General features: G+C 42.7%; 1 protein-coding gene across 1 annotated transcript in view; it reads left to right on the top strand.

Moving 5' to 3' along the window:
• Positions 1-789: 789 nt before the first annotated feature.
• The window catches only part of esama (endothelial cell adhesion molecule a), a 46,042-nt gene continuing 24,182 nt past the window's right edge, over positions 790-22,649 (top strand). Inside the window, exon 1 of the mRNA XM_068330716.1 lies at positions 790-1,212. Within this exon, the coding sequence (XP_068186817.1) occupies positions 1,146-1,212 (67 nt within the window). The 5' untranslated portion in view covers positions 790-1,145. The remainder of the gene's footprint in view (positions 1,213-22,649) is intronic.

Below are 22,649 nucleotides of genomic sequence, written 5' to 3'. Positions count from 1 at the left end.
ACCAATGGATCATTGAACGTTTATTCTAACGGTGGATCTGCTGCTTGTCCAGCAGGTGGAGCTCTGCTGGTTTCAGTGTCCATAAAGTACTACAGACACAACTAGAGCTAGTCCTCAAGATATAAACATCCTAGTTACAAACATTCACAGATACGAACAACCGCGTCCCCATGTCTGACAGGTGTAGTTCCCTTTTCTGCCACAACCCCCACCGAGCAGCGTAACACGAACATCCCATAGATTCAGATTTCACGTCATGTTAAAATGACTCAACAAATCTCAGACTGAATGTTTTACTCTTTGATGTTAACTATTGGTGGATTAACTGAGAAATTTAGTGAAAATAATTGTATTATTTTAACGTCCTGTTACTGAATCTGGTCAGTCTGAGGGAATAAAACTGTAGTATTTAGATTATTAATGATAATAGACAGTAAAAATAATCTTTTATGAATGTAAAATTCAAAAAGGACTTTTCCTTATTTCCATAACTGCTTCAGAACTATTTTTTTACACCTGTGCGGCGGTGCACAGGTGTGTGCGTCAAACCAGAAAACACAGACGGATAATAATAACAACACTTTCTTTCAAAATAAAAGCATCTAGTGACGCACCTAAGGAGTGGCTCTTATTCTCACACTCGTCGCAGGAATCGATCATTAATAACGAGACATACTTGACTCCAAATTGCGCACAGAGGTGATCCACCCCCCCCCCCCCACTCTCTCTCTCTCTGGTCTCTCACCCCTCCCTCTCTATCTCTCCCCCCCCCTTCTGAGGAGAGAACAGGATGACAACTTGCGGAGTTATTGTCGCCGCTGTCGTCTTGATAAGAACGGAACTGCAGATGCAGTCGTGCGTAAAAAGGAGGAGAGGAGCCGCGCAGGATCGGAGCCGGAGGCGCTGATCCAACAGACTCTTTATCAGAAGGAGGAGACGCTTCCCGCGGCTGGAGGTGCGCACCGACCGTCCACAGCTCCTCACCTGACGCGCCCCGCACCTTTCCCCGGGTAACGGCTCCGGTTTCAGCGTGAAGGAACCCTGACGGACCGGAGGAGGTTTACGCCTGAGGCGGAACGGAGCTCATTTAGAGAAAGCAGCTTGGAGGAGGTTAAACACACCGACAAGTAGAGACTGGTTCTGCCATGGAGGTCGGATCCACTTCAAGGAAACTTATTCTACTGTCCTTCATCTTTCTGTGTGGCCTCTCAGGTAGGAACAGAACTTATATTAATATATTTGCGCATTGACTCCGCATCATGTTTGAGGATTTTCCCCCCTGCGTAAGACGCGTAGTAAACATTTCCGGATATCTTTTTATAAAAAGCATAAAATTGGATTAATGGTGCCCAATTATTATATCTGCTTCTTTTCCAAAGTGAATCATCTAACTTTCCAAATATTCAACATTCCATCGATCGCAGCGCTTTTACGCATTTCTCAGATGCGCAATAGTGAAATAAACGAACTAATGCAGAAATAAAAAGGTATTTGTGGGGGTTGAGGGGGTGGATTTAAGGGCCAAACACCTGTTTGTTTTTCACAGGATTTTAAACAGGTGTGTTACACATGATTATGTCTTCCAGGGAGGAATAATCCCTTTACAGCAGCGGCTCAGCCATCACTCTCTCTAGCAACGCATTAACGCGCTCCTTCCACGGCTGGATGTACAGTGGAGCCGCACCCCCCCCCCCAACTCTTTGATTTGGAAATTGGGGCAGGAGGCTGCTGCTTGGGTATTTTGCAAACGTTTTGAGGAATGAGAAGTTTTAAATGATTCACTGAGCTGAGAATTTTAACCGCCAACGTCTCCCAGGGGCTATCATCTGGCATTTTAGAGGATATTAGATTAGTTTGGATAGATTTTCCTTGAGAGAAGTTTTTGGAGAAGTCAGATTTCTTCTCCCAATATTCTGGAAGTCATATAATCCAGAGATTTGTGTGAATTAATCCTAATCTGGTCACGAGTTACAAATCATCTCACCTCCAAAGCGTGAGCAGAAGCCACACAAAACCCCCTCCATCGTTCACTTTTAACTCCTCTGGTGCTCCTGTGTAATAAACAGGAGACTCTTTTAAGTTGGGGGGGGCTCCACATGCATCTGTTGAGTGAATGTGAGCTGCATCAGACAGGGGGGTGGGGGGGGCGCTCATTTGGGCCTGTGAGAACTGAAGATGATCTGAAGCCCGTGTGTGATTTTCAGTGCTGTTGCCAAAACAATCACATGAGCTGACACAGACAATCTGCTGGTTCCACCCTGAGGTGTGTGTGTGGTGGGGGGTGGGGGGGTATTACCTGAGAAATCTCCCCCATGATGACACCAGGGTTCAGATGCCTGAGAGGCTTTCCAGGGAGTGAACTCTAGCGCCGCGTGTTTGTGACTTAATCTGGAGTTTTAACAGCAGACTGTGATTCAGTGTCACACAATGGCTGCCGACCTTGACCCCCCCCCCCATATGATGAACCATCAATCGCCCTGCAGGTGCGTCCTGGAAACACTGATTGGTTGAGATAGAGAGGAAATGTTCATGAATAGCAGCCTGTGGCAACAGGAAAACTGATGTAGCCCAGTGTGTTGGAGCAGGAAGTGAGCAAACACCCCCCCACAACCCCCCCACAACCCCCCAGCCAACCAGATAAGACCTTATTTTGTGTTTCGAAAATCAGACGTGAGAATGTTTTCACTTTTAATGTCAGGAGAATTTGATATAGTCATCATATTTAATGTATGCGTGTGTTTTTCACATAATGCAACCCCCCCCCCCCAGGGATAAACACATAGTAAACGGATGGATATTATAATAATGATGTGTATTTTACCTGCTTTATATAAAAATATGAGATTAATAAAACATGAATTTAGGGTAAGAACAGAGAACATTCCTTTAAATCTGAATCCGTTTCACACGTGTGACGGACAGACGACTGTTTTACAGATGAGTCTGATTTAAAAGGACAAAATGTATGAAATCTATGAATTATGTTGAATTTATAAATATGATCATTGATACATAAACAAAACCAGTTAATGATAACACCAATACAATTTATGGGACATATCTGAACTAAAATATATACAAATATGCATGGATAATCAAACTATTGATTCATAAAATTCAGAATTAGGTCAAAAGTAGACTAAATAATAAAATATTGATTATTGACAAAGATCACTGGAGATGCATCTTTTTTTAGTTATGTCCAAATATATGAACCGGGGGTTTCAGAGTGGGTTCGTCTGTCAGAAGTGAATCCAGCAGCAGACGATCACATCTGGACGGAGATCACAGACAGATATGTGGCCACACTAATGTAACCTACTGTCCTTAATGATGATTGGCTGTCTGCCCAGTTAGGGGCGGAACTTAACGTCACTCACTGTGAGTGTTTTTGGATAAGCATCATTTCCTTTTGGTTGTTTTATTTCTTTTAAAGCTTTGTTTGTGCAGGGGGCTGATCAGATCATATTGTGTGTGTGCGTGTGTGTGTGTGTGTGTGTGTGTGTGTGTGTGTGTGTGTGTGTGTGTGTGCGCTCGTGTGCACAGTCCAAACAGACCAATCAGTCAAAAAATTGATCAGTGGAGTCACAAATGAGAAGCACCCTGATGCATGATTTACTTACATTACACACACACACACACACACACACACACACACACACACACACACACACACACACACACACACACACACACACACACACACACAACCTCACAGATAAACATTCAGAAATAAAAAGCCGTAGTTTTGTTAGATAAACACAAAAATACAAAGATCTAAATCTGAATTTAACATCCAGCTCAAAGTAATTAATAATAATCAATAAATTAGAATGGAATTGATAAGGTAAGTGTGTTCTTTGTGTGTTTTGTTGCATGTATTTAGTTCATATTCACTGAGTTGTGATGTAAATCATGTGCAGCTCTTTTCTCATCCAACCCCCCCCCTTAAAAGAGATCCTTGATCTGAAGGAGTTCCTAAAGTCAAACGGACGTCTCGGTGGTATCAGGTTTTATTATGAAGCTATTTATTTTCCCTCCCCTCCAGTTGAGAGGTTGAACGATGGACGCTGCCCCGCCGTCTGGAGTCGACACGCGTCGTTTGTTTAAGTGTGTATTCATTAAACGGACTGATTGATCTTCCTCTATAATGTTCACAAAGGAACAGGACACACACTCCAACAAGCACCGTTTTTTCATTCTGAACTCAGTCTTTTCCCAGTTAATCCTTTTCTTCTCGGTTACATAAACCCATTAAAGGGAAGTCACGTTAGGATCAGCTGATTCCATTACATTAGCCCGGGTTCAGGAGGTGCGACGGCTAATTAAAGCCTGCATTGTCAGGATTAGAATGAATTCACCCTCCTGTCCAGCAAAGGAAGTCAAGAATCAAGTAGAGATGAAAGAATAGATGAATATAATAACGTTATTACCTGTTCAAGTTACAAACATTACAGTTAGACAGAAAAAACATGTTTGTTTGTTTCTCTGTTCTAACATAAATCCTTTTAATCTGTCAGGTTATTAAACCCACAGAACTCCATCAATCAAGGATCAAACTATCAATCAATAAAGAAAAATAACATCAGACACAAATTAGGACGTTAACTTTATTAAAAATATTCATATCAGAGTTAAAATGGCCTGAACTACTGCATTGTGGGGATTGTAGTTTTGGTCAAAGTACACTTTTACCTCATTTGTTTTTAGACACTCTGACCTTTAATGCTCTCGCGGGCCGCATACGATGACGTAGAGGGCCACATTTGGCCCCCGGGCCACGCTATTCTTGACGTAAGGTGTGTTTTAATCAAAGGTCATGTGACCATATCAATCACACCTTATTCCCCCACCTCCTGTTGCCCCGCTGCTCGTCTATTCTGGACACGTCGTCTGGAACAAGTCCCTGATTTGTTTTCCAGGTGGGTTCCAGCGTGGACTTTACTTATTTAACAAGGTCAATCCGTACGAGCTTCAAAGGCCCCCGTTGGGATGATGGGGGGAGGGGGGGGTGGAAAGCAACTGATTGTCAGAGAAGTGAATGAGTTGGCTGGGGGCTTTATTTTTAGCCCTATGCATTATTTTAACATGGAGCCACTAAGAGTGCTAATCCCTCCCCCATTGCAACACCCGTTCCTTAAGCGTGGCACACTGACACACTCCGTATACGACACTGGTTTGTTCCCTAACCCCCCCCCCAGAGATGAGGGCCGGAGGAAGGGCCACGGTTTCCCGTTCGCTCAACATACAACTGTAGCCTTATCTCTAATTGCCTATTTCTTACAATAATACCAAATGGATGTGCAGCAAAGCCCCCGTTCCACTTTGAGCTGGGATTACGGCGTCACGTATGTGTCCACGGCAACTGGTGCAATTTTTGATTTCAGGGAAGGAGATTGAAGGATTTATCGGCGCACACGTAATGACACGGAAAAACAACAGAACACTTTTTCCTTTCCTGGCAAGGTAGAGCCGTCCGGTTGTGATGGCTGTAATCCCGCGTATTTACACCCACTGGTCCGGTGAACACGGGCCTGGGATTAAAGCAGGTTCACCTCACGGAGGAGGAAGCTGAGCATCACTGAAAACACGAGTGTTTCAGGGTTTTTACTCTCATCTGGTGAATCTCTGATGTGATTTCATGTTAAGTCGGTTATTTTCCTCGCATACGAAGGCCTCCCACTTCTGCAGCTGTTTGTTTCATTGTGGTCATTTAACTTCTGCTCTGTCATTCAGGGGTGTCGCAGGATGTTGCAGTCTCTGACTGACTTGTTCCCTGACTGTTGTTGTGTGTCTCTTATTTCTATTGTGTTTCTACGCTCTCATCTAACCTCTCTCTTGTCGTTTCACTTTGCATTTTCAGCCACTTTCTCTCCATTTCGCACCTTATTTTATCGAGTTGATTGAATTTCCAAAACAAAAAAGTTTACTTCAAACTGAGAGTCAATCATTTGCATTAATAATTCATTCTTATATTGATTCTAAAAAAAAATAATACTGCAATTAAGCCCAGGGTCATGTAAACACCTTAATGTAATTATATTACCTTAATTAAAGTCACAGTCACAGGATTAAAGCTGTGATTAAAGAATGTGGAGCAGTGCGGTATTAGCAGCATATTTTAAAATCCACGCTGACCTCTGAAGACACGTTCAAGCCGACACCAGAGGTCTGACGGCTCCTGCCCCACGTCCACCCAGTCACAACTATTTATAAGTATGCACAAACATTCACATGTTGTTTTAATCCCAACTTGAGGTACATTAACTAGTCGCTGCCTGGAACACGTGTGAATGTTTCTGAGTTATCCTAACAGTGAGGCATTCTGGGAGACGTCAGCCAAACGCCGACATCAGAAACAGATTCCAGGTCGGACGCCGTGGCGGTGGGATGTGCTCATATCTGTGGTGCTTGTCCTGGGTTTAGTTCCTCTGGTGTCCCATCACTGCCTGAAGGACCCAGGAGGAAAAAGTCGTCTCCTCAGGGGTCATGAGAAAGGCACTGGGCCACTTTCCCAACGTTGGGCCCCGGCCTGGGGACTCTTAAAGGCACAGACACACGATTCCCTGCTTCATCTTCCTCCTCTGGTTCCTTCTGTCCCTCTCTCTGCCCCCCGATGAGTGTCCCATGAGTGACTGACGCCTGACTGGAACAGAAACAGCTCCCCCAGCTTCTGTTTGCTGCATAGAAATAAATTCCATAGGATATATTTATACACATGTGATCATCAGTGCTGGGGGGGGGGGGGGTAATCATAGTCATAATGGTGGTCTGCTGCTGAATTGCACACACAATGGAGGACCACATACGGTGCACACCTCGTAATTTAGGGCTGGATTCGGCAGCGCACCGGCTAATGACTATTTACCCCCGACGGAGCCACAGACGCCTCATCAGGTGGTTCTTAAGTCCAGTATGGTTGAATGGTTGGGACGCCCCCCCCCCCCGACACACACACACACACACACACACACACACACACACACAAACACACACACACAGCAGTTCTTTCCACTTATACATTCAGACTGCAGACATGTCCACATACATGCAGCCTTTTCACTGAAAAACAGTCATTATTACTGATTAGTTCTCCTCTTTCTGCTGCACCCCCCCACCCCCCATGTGGAATATGCCCCTCATCCAAACAGCACTTCCTGTGGGTGTGGACACGCCCTCCGCCCTCACGTCCACTCTGTTTACAGGCATCAACCGGTCTCCTGTAACCAGAGTCAAAGCCGTTAAATAGTTGATAGGATTCATCAGATAATCCCTGTTTTCATCTTTAATTATTCATGACTTTCACATTCAGTGATGCAAATAAATTGAAATATTTCATTTATTCCATAAAATTCTCCAAAACAGTCATGGATGATGCTTTAAAAAAACAAAAAACAAAACTGATAATCAGAATTTATGTCCATACAACTTGTAAAGCAAAATCTCCAAATCTCCAGATGTCAAAATCCCAGATTATCCCCCCCCACAAAAAATCCAAAAAAGGATGTAAATAAAATGTTTTAGACATTTTAATATGTATTAACTTTGATGTAGATGTTCAGATACGCTGTTATCCAGTCTGCTAAAGTCATTTCAGGATATTCTCACTTCAGACATTCACACATGGCTCCAAACTATCATGATCACATCAGCCTCTATTATATCAGTGGGTTGACCTTCCTCTTTAACGACTGACAGTCCAGTTAATGTTGTTCTGGGGGGGTGGAAACATGTTTTCAGGTGACTCCCAGTTAGTGAATTTGACACCGTTGCTAACAGCGGCGAGCGTTCAGCGCTGCTGACAGATGTTACAGGCAGAAATCAACAACATCGGCAGCCACACATCCTTATGACCTGTTTTTAAAAAAAATGTTAATAAAGCCGTGGACAGACGGGAATTGAGGGCATGAGCCGGGCTTAGACAGATAGCCTTCATTTATTCTTACATGGAGGTACTTAGGTTGGGGGTGGGGCTGAAGCTGATTCACTTATGACATCAGAGACATTGACATAATCCTGGTTTTCTCCTTTAAGTGTGGAGGAAGCTCATAGCAACACTCTGCTAGTCAAAGGTGTGTTTGTGAGCTGCTGTAATATTTTAATTATGGCTCCATTTCCACATATAGAGCAGCTACCATGTGAAAATACAGTAACAGGTGTATTACTGTTGTAATACAATAGTAATACACCTGTTACAATATGTCATTACATATAACATCCATACTATTATAAATGACAAACGATAAAGCTGAAGATGTTTCCTCTTTCTTCTCTTATGCTCAAACAGTAAAAGAGTCAATTTTCACGTTTTAAACCATTTTATTTTATTAAACACTGAATATAGTTTCATCAAAGGGTTTTTTTTAATATTATTGACTATTTTTTTTCGGTCACAGCAGGGTAGAAATGGTTCTGTATCACCTGAGTCCTTGTATCAGTTTTCTGAATGTATTTGAATTTTCTTCTTATCTTTCCAGACATATTGAGAGCTAATTTATTAGCTAGGAAGCTGCGATCAATCAATCGATCGATCACTTGCTGGAGCTCAATCAGACTCATTCAGGGTTCAAACAGTCGTGCTGCTGAAAAACAAATAATAGTTTGAAAAATCTGTATCAGTAGCTTTGAGTTCAGTAACCAGATTTTATTTTAAAGCAAGTTTTATATTTAAAAGAAAATGGAGAGACAGAATCATAGATGAAAAATGAGAATCATAGTGAGACTCATCTGAAGACACTAATTCATCCACATACAACATTTTCTAAAACTTACCCTGTTGTTTCCATGGAAACGATGATAAAACTTGTACAAAATTCAAAATAACCAAAGATACGGTTCATAATATCAACATTTGTTTAAACTTTGGTAAAGATAGCAGGTACAGCTTGGAAGATTTGTTCTGGACAAAATTATTATAGATGGTCAAAAAAAAAACTAAACCAAAAAGTAATACACTGTGGATTTGTTCGTTCAGCATTTATAATGAGAAGTAAAGACTTTTCTTCTCTTGATGCCAACACAGATGTTCTAATAACACTATTCAGTATTTGGAATATAGTTTAAATATATCAAGGTCACCATCATAAATTCTTTATTGACCAATCAGCATCCATGAGGGAACCTCTAGAGCTTTGTGGGAACATCTTATTTTTAGTTAGAAATACGACAGAAGAATGTATACTACATTTTCACAAAATACATATTTTAACCATTTAGAGCGCCCCCTGGGTGAATTGCAGCTGCCTTGAAGGCACCCTCCTCCGCTGACTACCAACATGGTGAGACACAACAATTGTAGACACTTTTTGTTAGTCAGTCTTCATGTCAGGTGAGGTGGTGAACCTCCACTATGAAACACCGCAAGAACATGTTTGGACACATACATAGACACACACGTCCTTCGTCATGGAAACCCGGCACCGCCATGCTGGCAGCACGTCTGTGACGTCAGAATCGGGCCGATGACGGGCGCCCAATGAAAGCCAGATGGAGTCGTTGTGTGTGAGGTGACACTGTCAGCAGGCAGCTACTGAGAAAAAGTCATTACCGTCACACCGTTGAGTGGAGTTACGTCGGCTTCACAGCTCTACTGCTGCGCAGCGAGGAAGAGGAGGTTAACAGAGGACGTCGAGAACACAATTAAAGCTTATGTCACTTTAGACACCAGTCGGTTAAAACCATTCCTGGGCGCTTACGCACTGAAAAATAATTTTCTTCTGCAGGTGCCATGTTCACCCACTCCTACCTACGTTGGCCTTCCTCTACGTGTGCATACACCTCAGAATGAGTGAAAGTTGAGGACTTTCAATCGGAGAAATCCCTTCTCATGACAAACAGGACTGTCACACACTGTAATGAGCCTGGGAGAGGATTCAGGGCAGTCTGATGGGAGGGGTGACTGTTGGCAGTGACAGGAGTTGAGGGCAGCGAACAAGACGTCTTCTGGGGAGACTGTCCGGTCACTATATCTTCACGTTGTGTTTTTGCCGCATGATGGCAATTTCTGCCAGTGTAAGGGCATGTTCATGCAGCACACACCTACACCCGTGTGTTTGTCCGATGTCAGATCAAATCTAACAGGACGGTCTAGTGGCGCCAAGGATTACTGAGACTATACTCAAAAATGGCCAAAGGCTCACGGAGCAGATTCTGATCTATTTTGGTGGTTTCCAAGCATAAGGATCACATTCAGCTAGGCTTTATCTCAGTCTGACAATGTGTAGAGGAATAGTTAGACTTCATGGAAGTGTTTGTGGTTGACTAGAAATATTAAGGTGAAGGGTGGGGGTGAATTCAGCCTTGCAGAAGAAGAGGTTGCCTATATACTAAACTAATGAGGTGTATATGATCTTAAAAGACTTCTAGGGTTCGAGTTCATGGTGCAAACGCACCATGTCCGGGGCAACCAGGGCTAATATTTAACAAGGAAATGTAATTAGAATTAGAACCCATCCAGACCGTTCTTTCCTGGAAGTTTCTACATCATTTTAGTTCCTATATTTATTCAATTATGACTAAATATGAACTAACAGCAGTGTTTTCTGACAGGTAGCCTATAGTGGGTGAGTGGTTGTCCGTATCTACGAATGTTTGTAAGTTGGATGCTCATATCTTGAGGACTAGCTGTATAATGTCTGTGGTGTAACTTCTGTTCTTGTAGAGGAGTCTCAGTTCCTCTTTTCAAACCTCTAAACCTCTAAACCAAAGTGACGAGGGGCGGAGACTGAAAGCTCTATCTGTGAAATGGGACGCCATTCATCATGTCGTCACTGGAGGACTTCCATTATGTTTCAGATAATTATCAGACGTCTCCACGCTCAGGTCACTCACTCCCACAGCCGTTTGGCAGTCGATTTATTTTCTTCTGGAAATCGGATCAGTGGACCGGCCCTTTGGGAGGGGGGGCTACACGGATCATGGTCGGATGAGACGGTCTAGTTCATGGGGAAGTTCACAAAGTGAAGCGCTGGTCGACTAACAATGAGCGTTAAGCTGATTACCAGTCGTTCTCCATGTTTCTGCAGCAGAAGCACCAGAGCTGGTTGTAATTAAAGTAGCAGGAATAGTAATAGTAAGAAATGAAGCCGGTGCTTGTAACCTCTGTGGAAAAGAAGGTCGTACTGTCAGAATGTATTTCAGGGATGGGTATTTTCCATCCAATAGAGACTGGTTGTTTCGTCAGTGGTAGAGGATCGTGTCGAGGTTAGGCCGTTCATGATGGACCAGCATGATGTTCTTCGAGGCCCAGTGGCCACCAGCATGAGAAGCAGCCACTCTGTCAGTCACATGATTTCTCTAGCCTGTGTCTGTGATGCTCACATCAGGACCTCCTGCCATCCCATCATTAGACGTCCTCTCTCCCGCACCTCCACCCTGGTCGTGTAGCGAGAGGCTGAACTATCCCTTCTTCTGTTGGAATAAACGTCTAATGTCTCCGACAAACGTCTTCCTCTGTATTTTATCAACATTATTACAATTATCTGCCCCCTCCTCTTCCTCCTTGCCTTCTCCTTTTCCTCATCTTGTCATCCAACCCTCCACCTCCTCCTCTTCCTCTCCTTCATCCCATCTCTCCTGAGGGCCACAGCTTCAGCATCTCATCAGCATCAGAGTCTCGGGTCAGCCGGGAGGGTGAGAGCAGGGGGCTTTGTTACAGCAAAGTGTGTGTGTGTGTGTGTGTGTGTGTGTGTGTGTGTGTGTGTGTGTGTGTGTGTATGCTCAAACATGTTGGTGTGTGATTGATGTGTAAAGTGTGTGGTTTTTGCGATTGTGTGTGTTGGTTTCCCGTATGCCTGTGTGAGTTCTTCATCTTAACTCCTCAGCCTCAGGCTTTTATGTATTTATTTGACATTATTTCAAATAATTTCTGCCTCCATCTCCCCCCCCCCCCGTCTCTCTTCATTGGTCCGTTCATCCCTGGGTGGTGTATGTAATTATAACCTCTTATCTATTTTTCTGTCACACACAACTACACTCTGGAGAGAGCTTGGCTGATGTCATTATCTCCAATAATGGCTCAGAGGTATAGCCACCCCCCCCCATCCCACCCCCCCAGCCTCACCACGCTCCAACATATTCAGTATAATTGCTATTTATTGAAAACATCTCCCACATTGCTGCCCTCCCCAGCACTCTCTTTTGGTTAATGCACCCACTCCCACAGTCAGAGTGGAGTTCTTTAATACGCTGATGATGCGCTGTTCTCCAGCAGCGTCGTAATTGGATTCCTCTTTCTTCATTTTCTGTCCGAGTGACATCAGCCCTCAGAGAAAGTGTGTTTTCATCAGATTAAACGCCAACATGCTTTTAACAAACTCCATCATAACAAAAAAAAACCCAACTGGGATTTATCAGGATTCACAACGAGTCCAACGAATTCAACAATAAAACAATAATAAAACAGAACGACAGATGCTGACCTGAGCTTCAGCAGGATGACATCATCTCACATCTTCATCTTCATCCTCCACAGCAGCTACAGATTAAAGAATCACATCAGGTAGAGGTATTTACAGGTGTGAGAACAGGCAGCAGCGATCCTGTCTTTACAGCAGAGGTCGTGATTTTATTTGGCCGACAGACTCTTTTATTGGGAGTAGTGATTCAAATGACTCAGTCCTACTTACTACCCCTTTAGAGCCTGAACCGTCAAATGATTGCCAGAAAATAAACTCCAACAAATCAACTAAGTACGAAAATTTTAATATATGAACTTTAATTTTGTGGCTAAATTATGGTTAAATCCAGACTTTTTTCACATGGAAGATGCAGATGCATGTGTCTGATTGTATAAATCAAGCTCTTCTGGAAAGAAAATCCTGAAAGGCTGAGCATTTCAATATGATAAACCTGGCTTTAAAACAGGGGGGTCAAACTCATTTTCACTGAGGGCCACATCAGCATCATGGCTGTCCTCAAAGGGCCAGATGTAACTAATAAATTACATGTAACTACACCTTAATGATAAATAACTATGAATTTATTACTTATTTAAGTTACAAACATTACAGTTACATAGAAAAAATTATCAATGAATAAAGAAAAGTAACGTTAAACACAAGTTAGGACATTAACTTTGTTGAAAACGTTTTTGTCAAAGTTAAAATGGGCTTTATTACTGCATTGTGGGAAATGTAGTTTAGGTCAAAGCACACTTTTGACCTATTTTTTTTAGACACTCTGACCTTTTATGTTCTTGCGGGCCACATTAAATGATGTGGACGGCCACATTTGGCCCCCGGGCCTTGAGTTTGACACATTTGCTTTAAATGACATAATTCTGCCATCAGTCACTGGAGGTCTTTGTTACAAGGAGGTCAATATTGCTGCACAAGTTTGTTGTATTTTATCCTAATAGCCCACTTCTCAAGGCGTTGAAATCCTCCCTCCAGTCCTCACATGCAGCCATTGTTAATTGTTAATTGTGTAAATGCACCACAGAAAGGTTGGACCAGTTCCTTTGCAGTAGAATGTCTGACGTAAATTCTATTTTCTAACTTTCCAGCCAAGAACAATGTCATATAAATTGTCATGTAGCAAATGCAGAGGAAATATACCCCCCCCCCCCGCTGAAATGCCAGTGTTGCTTTTATAGCCCCTGCTACCAGGAAACCAGGATAACAGGAAAAAACACATGACCCCACCTTCCTTTATCTGTCTTCCCTTTCTGTATGCAGCAGCAGCAGCACTGTACACGCTCTGATGTACAGTAAAGCAGCAGAGGTGCAGAAAGCCACCATAATCCCCCCCGCACGTGTTTGAAGAGGTGGAAGTCTTTCAAACTGAATGCCAAACAGGATCTATTAGGATTAAGCCGGAGTTTGAGGCAGTTTTATTGCTGACTCTGTTTCAGAAGTGGGAATAAGTGGAAATTCTCTTGGCTTGAGCCACGAAACGACAGATTCCTCTAACGTCTCGCTGAGCTGCTCTCAGACGTGGGCCTTCTTTTAAAAAAAAAAAAAAAAAAAAAAGCGCCAATGGACTGAAAAGCCCCCCAAGTATCTTCATTGATGTTTTGGAGCATTCATTAGTGACTGATCATTGCGTTCACTGATTTCCTGAGGCCGACCATCCGTGAGAGCCCATTAACCCCACACATTAACGCTAATTAGGCAAAGTGCTCAATTTTTATGCAGATATTTTCACTCGGTGGATTGTTTCCGTTGATGTTTCAGTTGACCTCCCCGAATTTTGTGTCTGCATCACAAAAAGTTGAGTTTTCTCAAGTAATGAAGCGGGATTCATTTGATGACTTCACCTCATTGCGAATTTTTTTTTGTAGGCAGTCACATGATGCCGTAAGCACATTCTATTGGCTGAAGGCCGGAAATTTATTTTATTTTAATTTTGGAAAATAAGGTCTTAAGTGAACCTTCTCCCAAAATAATCACAAAAACTTTTTTTTTTAACATAAATTTGTATAAATGAGATTTTTTCGCATGCAAAATACAGATGCAAGCATCTGATTGTATCAGGTTTTTAAGAAAAAAATATAAAACATTTATTATTTTGTATACCATAGTAATCCACAAAGGGAAATGAATCATATTTAATCAAATTACAGTGCACCCTTGCACATTCGCGCATCAAAGCTCGCGACTTTTTGGTAGGCAGTCATGTGACACCGTACGCGCATCCTATTGGCTGCCGGCATCCGGAAGTGCGCTATGTTCCACGAGACACAAAGGTGCTTTAAACAGTCTATCAGAGTGTTTTAAAGGTAACACAGATAGAAGGTGGTTTAATATCAGTATGGGGGGGGGGGTTAAGAAATGTTTAAATTAATGTAAATAATAAAATAGTTTGTTGCTCTATCGCGGAAGTCGTTAATCGCGTGTGGTTCCTGGAACGCATGAACCGCGAGGAACGAGGGATCAGTGTACTAGCTGAGGAAAAGGATTTAACATTTGTGTTAGTGGGGGGGTCCTACACACTGTATTCACATGCAGGGACACACAGGTCTTATGAAATATCTTCACTCTGTCATGAAAAATGAAAATCTTCATTTGGATTCAACATGTTTTTTGTCCCTGCTGTACACCCCCCCCCCCCAGAACGTTTCCACAACACGCCAAGCCAATTCCCTCAATGGGAACACTTTAATCCTGATGACAGATCCATATATCCCCACCCCCTCCACTCACCATCACACACACACACACACACACACATGCACACACACACTCGTTTTAACACGCATCCTCTTGGGAGGACAAAAGGCAAGCCTGTCTGATCCGTAATCGCTCTCTCGAGTTCCCCCCACCCACCCACCCACCCAATGCGTGCCTCCTCTTCCTCCCCAGCTATCACCATCATCAGAAAATAACTTTACAGATTGGCTTTAATAACCGCCTCGGCGTACACACGGAAGCCACAGAGGACTTCTGGTTCCCCTCTCATCCCCCCCTCCCTCCTGACACCACCTGTCAGCGAGGAAGACTTCACATCAGGACTCCCCTTAACCACCCAAACTTGTCGCTCATCTGTCTTTCACCTCCTCATCGTGGTAAAAATAGAGCTAAGCTGTCAGGCGTTAATACAACCTTCCCTCTTCTCTCCTCTTTCACTCACTTCCTTCAGTTATTCAGAATTCTGCTGGCTGCAGCACTTTTTCCTGGTCATTACAGGCCCGCTGACGGATCCATGCATTACTTGTCATCATAAGCCGTCTTCCCATTTTTCTCCACATCAGTTACCACTAATACTTTCCTGTGTCCGCTTTTGACGGGCAGTGTATGGAACCAGATGAAAAAAAGCAGTTGGAAAAAAGAAATGAATGAACTGAGGCTCGATTACAAAGGCAGCGGCTCAGCAAGCCGCTGTCTGACTGACTGTCAGTAACGTGTCATCTTTAAACACGCTCTAATGTACTGAATGATGCATGAGTCATCAAGGAAACATGAGGCGGCTGTAAAAGTTTCATATAAATCGGTGCCGCGGTCCATCAGGGGAAGTTTGGAGCTGAGATGTGACGTTAGAGAAACTATTGTGTTCTGCAGAAAGTTAGATAGTTTGGATTGAAAATGAAACCACACGTAAGCAAGTGGTTTCATGTAAATGTGAAATCTTTTACACATTTACGTTATTATTCTGATACATAACAACCACGGCTCCAACAGGACTGGTGGGGAATACTCAAGACGGATAAAACACCACATCCTAATGAATAGTCGACGTTTGTTATTTGACATTTGGACTTTTTGAGTGATGGAGACGTGCAGGAAGTGTTCCAAAGTGTGGAGGTGCAGTGACATCTAACCGATCAGAATATTCATTTAAATACTGGGGGATGCATCAAACTGTGGACCCAAAGTTGTTTAAGTTGGAAAAAAATAGATGTTGTGACCCCAGCCTCTTCCTTTCCCTGTGAGTGTTTAAGAAGTTATTTACAAAAAATAAAAATAAATGGCTTGAGCCCTTCTTGTGTGCAAAAAATGCTGTTCCTGAATGAAAACACCCGAGTTATACATTCAGGACACTCAGCACACTGCCATGTGTAAAACACTAAGTATTCCAAGCACGATCCCAAAGAAAAAATGAATAACAAACATTTTAAGCTTTATTTTTTCGGGGTTCGAACAGTGAACCTACTGACAATAAACGTGTGGACGAAGCCTCAGGTAGTGAAACACTTCACGACACAGTGGTTCCAGACTGCCATCACTAGTCAAAGCGTAAGACAGGATGTAACGGCTGGAAGGTCAGGAAGAAACTAACAACCTGGCAGCGAGCTGAGGGCTGAGCTGGAATATGAAGAGTGGGGGCTGATTGGGGGAGTGGCTGCAGGTGAGTGAAGGGACGGCAGGTGAAGGGAATGAACTGATTGCTGATGGAACCGGATCTGAAAGGACAGATATGTTAGTAAAGGGGAAACAAACAGGATAATAATTGTCCAGAGACGTGACACACAACCATGTTTATAGTGTGCATGTTACAGTATTTCCTGCACTATGAGGCGCATCTGATAAAAACTGTTTTCATATATAAGGCGCACGGTTTGTTTTTGAGAAAATTAAAGGCTTTTTGGTGCGCCTTATCGTGCAGAAAATACTGCATACCTCATGGGTTAAATACATATTGATTAGCAGTATGTGCAGAAACATAAAATATCAGATTTCTTACTTTAAATCAAGCCCAAACTAGACTCCAGTCTTTCTTCGTACATCTACAGGTGCAGTTTTATTCCCACAAACATACTGTACATCCAATTAATACATTTTTCAAAGCTACAGTTTCTGTGTATATTTTGCATGTATTTGGTTGTTTTTTAACAGAGCGTGTGCTTTAATCCTCCTCCAGAGGAGAATCACAGTGAGGAAGGAGTGTGTTCTTCTCTCTTGAGGACAGAGCTGGTTTACCAGACTTCTGTTTGTTTCTCCGTTCTGACCTGGACTCACGCCATCACCCAACAAATGTGTGATAAGACCAGAGATGTTCCCTCTGATGTACTTGAACCCTCATGCACACATACAAAGTTGGACTTTGGAGCACATGTGCAGAATAATAATGTTTGATTATTATCACTAATGGACAGCTCCTTTACCTTCCCTTGACTATTTGATGAATGCTTTATGTTAATGTCGTGCAAAGGCATGTGATTCATTTTAAAAGCATCTCTGGAGTGAACCTATAGCGGGGTTTGACCTCACATGCTAACAGGAACTAGCTCTAGCATGTGTTCCATTGAGGTGCTTGTTTTCTGATGTTTGCAGCTCCTGAAGGTTTTCTGATATTTGTACTTATTCAGATCGGGTGCAATTAAAATACACAAAAAAAAACCACACACAAAAAAATAGTGTTTTTACATGATAAAACATTTGCAAATTTCATAACGGATTCAGCAAATTCAAACCACGTCTGTGGTGTGGCGTGTGACGGTTGTTCGGTTCCAGCGGCTCAGTATCCACCGACTAAATGAGAGAGGACTGACTGTAAGTGGGTGCGATTTCTCCCAGCCTGCTTAACTGGTGATGTCTTCTGTGGGTTATGAACGCTGAGGCGCTGCTTTTAAATAAAACATTAACCCACAGGGAAAAAGCTGCAGGGGGGCTGAGACACAGAGTGTGTGTGTGTGTGTCCACCGTGGAACGGTCAGCGTGGATTCAGTCGTCATTTCAACGGAATATATTTCTTGTTCCAAACATGTGATTTCCTTTTCCTTGAATAATATAATGATCTTTATGAGTAGTTAAGAGCAGAATTCTTGTTTCGTCACAGAGTGTGAGACAAAAACGGCCTTTAACCAGCCTTTAACTGGAATGCAGTGATTGGTTGGAATCTGGGTCTCTACAGGCAACAGATTTATCACTCTGTAAACGTCACCTGACCTCTTTGATGAGAGAGATTTATCACTTTTACAAGTTGCACGATTATTCCTCTTCAAAACCATGATGGGAAAGTCTTTGCCCGCACGGGTAAAACTTTTTTATTTCAAGCGAAAAACATTCATGCAGCCACTGAAAATCTAAGCTCCAAACTGCTCTCAGGCTTTTCTTAAAGCAGATTTTTGCATAAATAGAAAATCTTCTGTGCACAACTTCCAATAAGAAGGACTTTATAAAGGTTTGGACCAATTCAGGACTTCAGTCTGCTCAGACAAAAGACTGGTTTTACTTGAAGTGTACGAGAAGTCGGAGTTGTGGGATTATTTTGCATCAGTATCTCCAGCATCTCTGAAGGTGACCTCGCAGCTGAGACGGAAGGAAGATGTGACAGATGCTGAGACAGAATGAGTGGATTTTATCAAAAGACGGCGGAGGATCAGTGAGGGAGAGGCTGAACGAGAAGGAAGCAGACGACACAAAGAACATGGAGAAGATTTGGAGTCAGGAGGTAGAAGAAGAGAGGAAGACCGCCAGGGAGGAAGTAGAAACGGAGCGTGTGGCAGATAGAGACGATACTGGAGTGGAGATTTGGCTGTTTAATCGAGTCGGTGAGGATTAGAGCTGGATTATGTAGGAATTGTGACATGGAGGCAAATTAGCCCGGTAGCTTTAATCTGAGAGGCGGACAAAGCCAAAGCACTTGACCAGACAGCAATGTGTGTGTGTGTGTGTGTGTGTGTGTGTGTGTGTGTGTGTGTGTGTGTGTGTGTGTGTGTAATGTAATATAAATGTAACTACTCCTTAATGTTAAATAGCTGAATTTATTACTTATTCAAGTCACAAACATTACAGTTAGACAGAAGATATATTTATTTTATATTTTAATCTGTCAGGTTATTAAACCCACAGAACTCCATCAATCAAGGATCAAACTATCAATAAATAAAGAAAAATAACGTCAGACACAAGTTAGGACGTTAACTTTGTTCACTACGTTTTTGTCAGAATTAAAATGGACTTAATTACTGCATTGTGGGAAATGTATTTTTTGATTTAAAACACTTTAACCTATTTATTTTTAGATGCTCTGACCTTTAATGCTTTCGCGGGCCACATAAAATGATATGGAGGGCCACATTTGGCCCCCGGGCCTTGAGTTTGGCACACTTGGCTGTTGACCAATCACAGGTGAGCGTCTGTGGCCCTCTGGTTCTGAACTGTGACACATGTGGTTGGTTCTAGTTGTCCTTATCGGCGTCTTATTGGCTGACGCAGACGCGGGTGAGACACATCGCTCTGATTGGTTGTTCATGTCCCATAAAGACTGAACGATGAGGCGGTGGTGAGAAAAAAACAGGACAAACTTCCCTCCAATAAATCAGAGCAGAAATATTTCTTGTTTCTTTGTTGTTGTTGTTGTTGTTGTTGTCGCCGCTCACATCGACAGTCTGTAAATGAGGATTATGGGATGTAGAGGACAGCAAAACATCTTAGTTATGACTTATTGATGCCGCGAAGATGTGTGTGTGTGTGTGTGTGTGTGTTTGCATACAGCGGGGGATGGGGATTCCTGGGGACGACACAAAAATGTGTTATTTAAGAGCTCATTTCCAGCCTTCGTCAACACCTTCGGCCTCCTCTTCCTCTTGTTGCCCCCCCCCCCCCGTCACAAACAGACGCTGAGTGTCGATTTAAACCCCAGCTCCCTCTCCAAACACACGCCACTTTCATTTCCCGCCTCAGCGCTTCTGCAGGACTTGCTAACAGGCTGCTGACATGGTCTCACATTCGCACACGCCACGCCACTCACACCTCGCCGTGGGCGGGGCCACTGGGGGGGTTGTTTCCCCCGAGAACTTATTCGCCCGTTGGATATATTCTTGTGTTTGTTTGGCTCCTTTTACCCATTTTTCCTCTTCTGTGGTTCGAGTTTAGGAATGACAGGAAGACTGAGGGGAAGCTGCAAGAACAGTGATTTATCTTGATGTCAGTTCGCTTTGAGCTGTGAGCGTTCACACCACGTTAGAACGAGACGCTGAGGAGTTGAAATGAGGTGATGAAGCCTGAAATCCATCATCATGTGGTTTAAAGGAATGGTTTCTCTCTGTGTCTCCAATTGTTCATCTGAAAATGTTCAGATTTAATAGTTCTGAATTAAAACAGGTAGATTGTCCGTTTATTTCTGGCCAGACACACCTGAGGTAACGGTTTCTAATCATTCCTCTTGATCATGAAGCGATCAATCAGATTAGGCTGAAGCTAAGGGACAAACGTGATACAGGATCAGCGCAACAATGGATTTTAGCACGAGCTAATGATGCTATCAGGATGTGCTCTGATAAATGTGTGCAATTATGCATTTTACCATTTCTGCAGCTCGTCTCACTTCATTTAAATGTGATGGAGTGAGGAAGCCACAGACAGACATGCTGAAATAGATACTGTATGTGGACAAAAGTCTGCAATAAATAATAAATAATAATAATAATTAATAATAATATAATAATAAATAGTAATAAAAACAGTAAAAAATAAATAGTAATGATAGTAAACGATAATAAATAATTATTATAATAATAAATAGTAATAAATAATGTGGCTTGTTGATTTATTTATGGACAAATGTCTTTTATATTTCCTGACATCAAATCATGTTTTTGACCTTTGAACTTTCTCCTCCTTACCTTCTCTGGTCGGGTTATCTTTATATTTGACTTTATCTAATGAAGGTAACTAATATAAATCTTCCTCCATCTCTGGTCTTCACTGCCAACTTGTTTGTTTAATAGTGAAACAACACGACAGGGTAATTCCCCCCACCCTGGGGACACACTGGGGCAGATCAAGTAGGAACAACTGACTTCTGATGCTGGAGCAGGATAAAGTTATCACCCCCGCCCATCTCAAAATGACCACCCCCTCCCTCCCCCCAGAGGGTGAGTGATCATTGTGAGCCCCCCCAGTGCAGAAGGGCTTTTTCGGAGGGACTTCAGCGTCCCGGAGAGTCCAGAGTGCTGGGTTCAGAGGAGCGTCCTGCATTATGGATGGTTGTTATTTTCATCACATGCTGCTGTCAGGCGTCATTGTCGTTCCTGCCCCGTCAGCACAAACTGCCCCGGCTTCACAGATTGTTGGTGTCTCCTCTTCCTCTTCCTCTTCCTCTTCCCGTCTTCACTTTGTTCCACGCTGTTACGGACGACCCAACGGGCTCCATTAACCCGTTTCCTGCGGGTCCAGGTTCCAGGATGGCTCCGGTGGGCTCACTGAGCCACTCAAGAGAATGAGACGGAGAAAGTGGCCCCATGCATTATTTCACACGGCGAGTGACAGCCGAGCACACAGGCACAAAAGCCATCAGACGCCGGGGTGTCGGCGCCGGGCGTGTGCACGGATACTCACACTCGTGTGAGCGCTCGCACCATACAGGATCCTCACAGGCAGATAACCCAGATCAAGACCAGACACGATGTGAGGAGAGATGTTTGGGGCCTGGTGAAGATGGTTCCAACAGGAAAGCATCGGAGTTCCCTCCAGTGGGAAATGGAGATTTCATCTTGTTCCTGCGGTTGGATGCTGAGATTCAGCGTGTGGAACGATGTCCTGTCTTTATTATAGTTAGAAAGAAATGGGATGTCATTGTTAGGTCTCAAAGCACTGAAAAAATATTTATTTAAGTGAGGAAAAGTAATAAATTGATCCCTTATTACTCGTGTTTAATGTGTTCCAGGAACACCCACAAATACAAAATTCCGCAATACAGTGACAAACTATTTATTTTATTATTTATAGTAATTTAAACGTTTTTGAACCCTCCCCATACTGATATTAAACCACCTTCTATCTGTACTACCTTTTCCCACACTCCCACACTTTTTTCATTATTATTATTTTTTTATTTTATATACTGATTTAATCCTCGAAGGGAAGTTAGTAGCACTCTGTAGTTAGTTGAAACATACATATATATACAATATGTGTGTGCAGGTTGTTTAAAGCAACAAAAAACAAAACAAATTATTGAATAAAGAAGCAACTATTGATGATGTAACTAGACAAAAATGGAAATATTCAAGCTAAATTTTATTGAAACTAGGTTCAAATTATTAATTTTCCGTCCATACTGCTCAGACTGAACTGCCGTACATGTAGTATGTAGTACGTAGTATGAATCACATCTAAATGTTTTAGTGTGTTTTTAGTTTTCTTGTTTGTGACCTTCACAGTCCAATTTATCTTTTCCAGCTTTGCTATACAAACACCGTCTCCTGGATGAGAAATCCATTTGTTGAGTTAAAACGGGAATATGACGCATCATTAGGTTGCAGC

The sequence above is a fragment of the Antennarius striatus genome, chromosome 13 (assembly GCF_040054535.1).
Source record: "Antennarius striatus isolate MH-2024 chromosome 13, ASM4005453v1, whole genome shotgun sequence".
In the NCBI taxonomy this organism is placed as follows: domain Eukaryota; kingdom Metazoa; phylum Chordata; class Actinopteri; order Lophiiformes; family Antennariidae; genus Antennarius; species Antennarius striatus.
This window is presented reverse-complemented; position numbering and strand designations above follow the sequence as displayed.